The 7,493-nt window shown below is 33.3% G+C and overlaps 1 protein-coding gene across 2 annotated transcripts; it reads left to right on the top strand.

The window, feature by feature from the left end:
* The first annotated feature begins 636 nt into the window (after positions 1–636).
* On the top strand, positions 637–4,940 carry LOC146941506 (Mitochondrial import inner membrane translocase subunit Tim17/Tim22/Tim23 family protein). 2 transcript variants are annotated; one of them, XM_085755298.1, is made up of 6 exons: positions 637–996; positions 1,096–1,211; positions 3,248–3,374; positions 4,263–4,411; positions 4,512–4,574; positions 4,641–4,940. In XM_085755298.1, exons 1-6 carry the CDS (start codon positions 700–702, stop codon positions 4,663–4,665), a joined length of 777 nt encoding a protein of 258 aa, XP_085611424.1. In that variant the 5' UTR covers positions 637–699; the 3' UTR covers positions 4,666–4,940. The 2 variants fall into 2 exon arrangements, with proteins under 2 accessions (XP_085611424.1, XP_085611423.1); XM_085755297.1 differs by having other exon boundaries at positions 4,652–4,940.
* The last annotated feature ends 2,553 nt before the right edge of the window (positions 4,941–7,493 follow it).

Here is a 7,493-nt window from a genome sequence, read left to right on the forward strand (position 1 = left end):
TTTTTAAGATAAAGTTTCTATTAAAGAATTCTTTAACCAATGTCCTAAAAGTACTCGCTAACAATACCTTATTTTCTATTTTGGTTTTTTAGAGTTTGTGGATGAGTTTTTTTGGTGGTGGCCGAGATTTGAACTCCGAACCTTGTATATATTATGCATTATCCTTACTAACTGAGCTAAGCTCACGAGGAGTTTAACACAACGCACAAAAATCAAATAGTGTGAATTTTCTCCATTTTTTTTTTTGTGGTGTCCGATGTTCCTACCCCATAAACACTTGTTCAAACTACCTCTCAAATAAGTGAGACTTTCAACACCACTTTTCTATACATTTCTCTCATTTATAAGTATTTTTACCATCTCATCTAAATATTCTTGAATTTCAAATGATACCAATCAATTTGATTTTGTTTTAACAAAAAATACATTGATACTTGTGCACATTAGTGCGCGATCCGGTAAGTAGCGTACAAAAACGAATGGCACCGCTTCGGCTTTTCCAGTTAAAATGGCCGGTTTGCTAATTATTAAATTTTAAAATTGAAAGTATTAATTAACTTTAATAAAATCATAAAAAGATCCTCTAAAAAACAAAAAAGAAAATTATATAAAAGGTTTCCTACGAAACGAAACGTTATCAAAAACAAAATATCCATTCCATTCCATCGCACTTTCATTGCGGCGTTGAAATTCAAGAAAATGGAACAAGGAAAGCAAGGAGCAATGGTGTTGAAAGGTTTACCACAACAACTTCAAAACCCAATTGACCAAATTCAAACTCGTTACAAACACTTTGAAAATGGTTTCAAGCTTTGGCTCTCTAAACAGTCCATTGCCGTTGAAGCCGCCGTCGTCACTACCACCAGCGCCGCTCAAGGTGCCGCTATTGGTGCTTTCATGGGTACTCTCACCGGTGATGCATCTTCCGCTTTTCCAACTCCACCGCCTAATGCTTCTCTTAACCCTCAAGCCATGGCTTCTCTTCAACAAGCACAGGTTTCATCGAATTTTCTATGTTGGAGTAATTTAATAACCTAATTTTTTTAATTTTGGTTGAATTTCAAAAGTTAGGGTTTGTTGTTTATGATATTGTAGGCTCTTGCTGGAGGTCCTTTGATTCAGGCTCGGAATTTTGCTGTTATGACCGGAGTGAATGCTGGTATTACTTGTGTTTTGAAAAGGTTGAGAGGAAAGGAAGATGTTCAATCTAGGTGAAATTTCTTGACCTAATTTTTCTTCTTTTCTCTTTCTTGTATGTTTGGTTTACTTGTGGGTGAAATTATACATATTTTTCTGTTCTGAATTACTGTATATAGTTGTGTCCAATTATTAACACTAAACTATTTGTATGATACTATGAAGCATAGACATGAGCACCCGACACGACACAAGAAACACTGACACGTTGACACTGAGAATGCTTTGAGAAAATGACATAATTTAATATAATCACACGTGTTGGTTCCGTGTTTGTGTTGGACACTGGACATGCTTTCAATCAGATGTGCTGCTGCTAGGTGTGATATATAGATATGCAATTCCATTAGTTTTAATTTGTTCTTGGGTTTCTTTTGCTATAATTTTGTGAATTGTGGTTTAGTTGAATAACTGGAAATGATTTTCTTCAGAAAGTAGTATTTGTATTTTTTTTTAAAAGGTGAAAATAAAATGCAATGAGTTTATGATGTATGTAGTTTCTCTGTTCTCTCTGTTTGCGAGTTTCAAGTGGATTGGAGGGGAGAGCTTTGGGTAAAAGGAAGGAGAAAAGGGAAATGAAAGAAAGGATAGTCCCTAAACTTAAATAGGGGGTTTGTTTTGCCTCATACAAAACATCCCCTCAAAATGGAGGTACTCAAAAATTGTATTGGAGGAGGATTTCGGAGGGTTTAGCTAAATTTTAGAATCCTAATCTATGTTGTTATAATATTCATTCATCATTCTCTACAAAAACACACTCTCAAAAAATATAGAAGATTTATCTATTTCCCCCTACTCTTCTCCCCCAAAGCCCTCCCTTCCCTTCCTCTCTAAACTCACAAACAAAACCTTAGTGTAAGCCAAATAAATATTGCATAAATTGATGGAGGCAAATCTTGAAATAGCCTTTTTAGAGTTTATGAAAATATTAAGTAATAAGCCTTGAGATATTGAGTTTTCTCAACTTGAATTAGCCTTCTACCATCAACACAACCACAACTATCAAGGTTGTGTGATTATTTGCAAGTTGCAACAAATCAAAGCTCTGTTTTCTGAAGAAGACAGAAAACGAATAAAAACGTATTCTACTTTGAATAATAGCATGTGTGTTACTGTTAAAATTATAGGGGATTCAGTCGGGGAAATGAGGAAGAGAGATTTTTTTTGAACCATGAGGAAAAGAGATGATGATATAAACTCCTAAAAAGATTGTAATTAATATGTAACAAGTCCATAATCATATTTATATATTAAAAGGTTTTAGGTTAACAACTGTTAAGAGGAGGGACAGATTTCATTGTATTTCCTCGTTAAGGATTATTTGCCTTATTCTACTATTAGTGGGTTTGGGCATATGCTTTGTACAACACTACTGCTTAACAGTTGCATCAAAGTTGTTAACCTGCCACCCTTCTCAAAAGATGGTATATTTTCATGTATTAGGCAGAGCCAAAGCCTATAAGGGTAGACAGGACAGATTGCCTAAAAGGGTCAAATAAATCATGATAGTGTGGGAACAGTGTGCAATAATCATCTCATTTGTGTTATTTGGTTTGGACTTAAATTCATGTCAAGTTAAGGTGTTACATGATTCATGCACAACTTGTGCTATAAGGTTTTAGTTATTGTTGTCATCACCATTTTATGTTATTGGTCTGGTTACGTTTATGACGCATATTTCAATACACTTGGTGTGGTGTATGTATTTATAAGTCAATATAAGATGGAGTATCACTGGTTGTAGCCTCAATATTAAATTTCAAACTTTATGTTGCAACTCATCAATTTTAAAAAAAAAAAAAAAAAACACATATCATGTACTTGAAGAGCTCTCTGATGCCGGTATTTGGACAATCTTACCAACAGATTTATTGTAGATGAAAATGAATTTGCTCTTGTGGTGATGCTTTTGGTTTAAATCGGATATAACAGCTATTTTCCATTTCCTATTTCTTAACGCTCTACTCAGTATTTTGATTTGTTGTCCTTGTTATCATTGATGTGTCTTCTTATAGCAGTAATTTAATAGCACTACAATTATTTATTGCAGCATGGCGGCAGCTTTTGGTTCTGGGGCCATGTTTTCGTTGGTAAGTGGTATGGGTGGACCAAATCAAGCAGGAAATGCAGTCACATCTGGACTATTCTTTGCACTCGTTCAAGGTGGGCTTTTCCAGGTGAGCACGAACAAAATGCATCTTTTTTACAGCTTTGTAAACCAAAATAATCTTGTAGTAGTACCCCCATTTCATCAGTGGTAAACATAAATGCTGCACTAGGAATGGAAAACGGTCGGCCACCCTTGGAGTCGTAGTGAGTAGTGCCTACCCTATGCCAAATCTATGTTGTGTAAGGCTTATATTTACCAAGTCAACTGGGCTATGTAAAATACAAGCTTGGGTAGTTATTAATGTCAGATTTTTGGCCATCCATCGAAAAAGTCTTGTAGGGCCTATTAGGTAGGTGCATGTATGTGTATATATAGCATCAGATCTTTGACTTACTGACCCATTTAAAGATGTAAACATTTTTGCCAATGTATAGAATTTATTTTACAACAGCACCATGACCTTGAAAGCCTTATTGCAAGATGAGGTTTCTCGGCGACACACCATGACTTACTATCATATTGCTTGCTATTTAAGTCTGTATTATAACCGATTTTTTAAAATAACTGTCAAATACTCAATTCATATTGGATGTCAATGTAAAACTAGTTTACACTGGCAGTGCATGTTTCCTTTTCTCTTTCAAGATAGACTTTTTAATAGCCTTTTAGGCTATGCCAAATTTTTATAAAGGAATGTCCAGGTCTTATGTGTCTTGCATTTTTCAATTTTCATGTTGGCGACCTCAGTGAATGTTTGTTGATTATTAACAAATTATTTGGGTTAATCTTTGTTGTGTATCTTTTCACCTATTGTTAAAAAATTTAGACATGGTTAATTGGTTGTTGCCCAAGTGAGATGTTCTTGCCTAGATTCGTTGTTATATGTATTTCCGATTTTTATTTTGGTACCCCCGTAAACCCATAGCATGTCTTAAACTATACATTAATCATGCAGATAGGACAAAAGTTTTCTCAACCACCTGCTGAAGATACTCACTATGCTAAAACAAGAAACATGTTGCAAAACCTTGGTCTTCAGAATTACGAGAAGAATTTTAAGAAAGGCTTATTATCAGACAACACTTTGCCTCTACTCAATGACAGGTAGGATGCTTAATTTATTTATTGTCAGATTTTCTCCACTTATTTTGTTTACCATTGATTGACTTAAAGTACTTTGTTTTCGTATGATGTGTTGTTTCAGCGCTCTGAGAGATGTGAAAATTCCTCCAGGACCCAGACTTTTGATTCTTGACCACATCCATAGGTAGGGAATGATACTCTGTGCTTTTACATTGTAATAGTTCCATACTCTTAATTGCTAAAGCTAAAGTCTGTCTTCAGGGACCAAGATTTGAGAGAGAAGCGTGGAAGCCGCCGTTAACTGACATGCATAATCTCCTACCTCCGAACTATAAGTGGTGAAAAGCATAGTATAGGGAGTTTGCATTGCAAATGAGTTTTGTCATTTTTGTTTATTATGCTTTATGTTTCATTGTTGTTGCAGTTTATTTGATAAAATTTGGTTAACAGTCATATTTTGATTGCCCTGAAACGCAAATGGGGTCAAAAGCAAATTATGGTGCATGGATTTGTTCACTTTAAATAAGATAAGTCATTGTTTGTGGAAGAATTATAACGATTGATTATGCGTAAATACTATGTCTTGCTTTGTTAAAAATAAAAAGACTATGGCTCGCTTTTAACAATAGCATTAGCAACCGTTAATGGAAGTGAATTTTCAATTTTTGCGATTCTGAGTGTTAAATGACCCCTCCTAAAAAAGAGTTCAGATATGCTCCATTTAGGTAATGCTCCATTTAGTCCATTTAGGTTTTAGATGAAAGACGTGGCAAAATTAAATTTAAGGGTTAAGATTTATTTAATAAAAATAAAATACAAAGCACCACAGTTAATCACACGGTGAAGGTAAACAAAGCAGCCTTCTGTCTTCTGCTATTACGTATCTTTCTCTCCATCTCCTCTCATCACGGTAAACCTCCACCCACCACCACCAGCACCACCGCCCACAACCACCCATCGCCGTCATCTGTTCTGATCTAATCTAATTCAGATTTGTGTTTGGTTGTTTTTGATTTTGTAGATTTCGATGGAATAGTTTACGACGGCAGCTGCGAGATGATGATGGGAGGAAGAGAGGGCGATGATGGGGAGAGGCGAAACGGTGGCGGCGGCGACGAAGAAGAAGGGAGAGGAGGAGTGGGGATTGTGGGAGCGTGAGAAGGAGAAGAAGAAACTAAATTTTTTTATTAAATAAAATACTTGCCTGTGGACAGTGCTTTGTATTTTATTTTTATTAAATGAATCTCAACCCTTAAATTTAATTTTGCCACATGTCTTTCATCCAAAGCCTAAATGGATTAAATGAAGCATTACCCAAATGGAGCATACTTGAACCCCCTAAAAAAAACTTTGCAGCAGGGATGGTTCTCTACCAAAATTACTCGTTGTTTTCCAGTAACTGAGTAAATACAAAAATATGAAGCCCAATGGGATACGGGGATACGTGAAATTTTAATTTATAGTTTAGGATATGACTAAGATATTAAAGGGTTAATTATGTTTCTAGTCCCTATAAAATAGCGACCTTGTAAGTTTAGTCCCTACTTAATTTTAATAGCATTTTTAGTCCCTATAAAAAAAAATTTTACTTATAATTTTAGTCCCTGCTAAAACAAAGTTTGATTATTTATCCTTAAACTCTTAGATTTTTGAACGATTTTTTTGAGACAAGATTAGAACACTATGAAAGATTCGTTTACTAAAATTTAGAATTTTCTGACATGAAATGAATTAAATATGAATTTTTTAAAACGACAAAAGTTAAAGATAAAAAGTAATAAAATCTGGATGTAGAAATCAAATTTTGCGATAATTTTTTGCGGACGAACTTTTAGTAATGTTCTAAACATGTCTGCAAAAAATTGTTCAAAAATTTAAGAGTTTAAGCATAAATTAAACAAATTTGAATTGAGTAGGGACTAATACTCAGTGCAGAAAAACAAAATTAGGGACTAAAAATGCTATTAAAATTAAGTAAGGACTAAACTTACAAGGTCGCTAATTTATAGGGACTAGAAACATAATTAACCCAACAATATATGCATGTAAAATAGTGAAAAGAAATATGCTTCAATTTTTCTTTATTAATATATAATTCTAAAGATCATAATTTACAAAGATAATTCTTGTGGTTAGTGTGAATTCCTATTTTCATACCTATCATGTCAATAACAGCGTCGTTGAAAGAATTTAATGTTAATTTTGTTTAATATTGGCCAATTGAATGTCTACTATCTTTACTCTTATTACCACGGTCCACACATATCATATATTTTAAGTAGGGTTAATTATGTTTCTAATCCCTATAAAATAGCGACCTTGTAAGTTTAGTCCTTACATAATTTTAATAGCATTTTTAGTTCCTAATTTTGTTTTTTTGCCCTGAGTATTAGTCCCTACTCAATTCAAATTTGTTTAATTTATGCTTAAACTCTTAAATTTTTGAACAATTTTTTGCAGACATGTTTAGAACATTACTAAAAGTTCCTCCGCAAAAAATTATCGCAAAATTTGATTTCTACATCCAGATTTTATTACTTTTTATCTTTAACTTTTGTCGTTTTAAAAAATTCATATTTAATTCATTTCATGTCTGAAAATTCTAAATTTTAGTAAACGAACCTTTCATAGTGTTCTAATCTTGTCTCAAAAAAATCGTTCAAAAATTTAAGAGTTTAAGGATAATTAATCAAACTTTGTTTTAGCAGGGACTAAAATTATAAGTAATTTTTTTTATAGGGACTAAAAATGCTATTAAAATTAAGTAAGGACTAAACTTACAAGGTCGCTATTTTATAGGGACTAGAAACATAATTAACCCTTTTAAGTATGTTTATCAAGGAAAAGATCGACTTATTTACACTAAATTCTTACAATCTTGTCTCACTTTCATTTACCTTTTTTTTTTTTTTTAAAATATGTATCCCTAAAGCATCTATATTTATCTGCAAAGTATTCCCTCCGGTCACTATTATAAGCAAAACTCCACTTTTTAGATACATTCAATATTTAATGTATCTAGTCTATAACAAAGACTAGATACATTAATTATTGAATGTATCTAAAAAGTGGAATTTTGCTTATAATAGTGACCGGATGGATT

Source organism: Medicago sativa, chromosome 3 (assembly GCF_051527215.1).
Source record: "Medicago sativa cultivar Bolivia chromosome 3, Bolivia_mono, whole genome shotgun sequence".
NCBI lineage: Eukaryota > Viridiplantae > Streptophyta > Magnoliopsida > Fabales > Fabaceae > Medicago > Medicago sativa.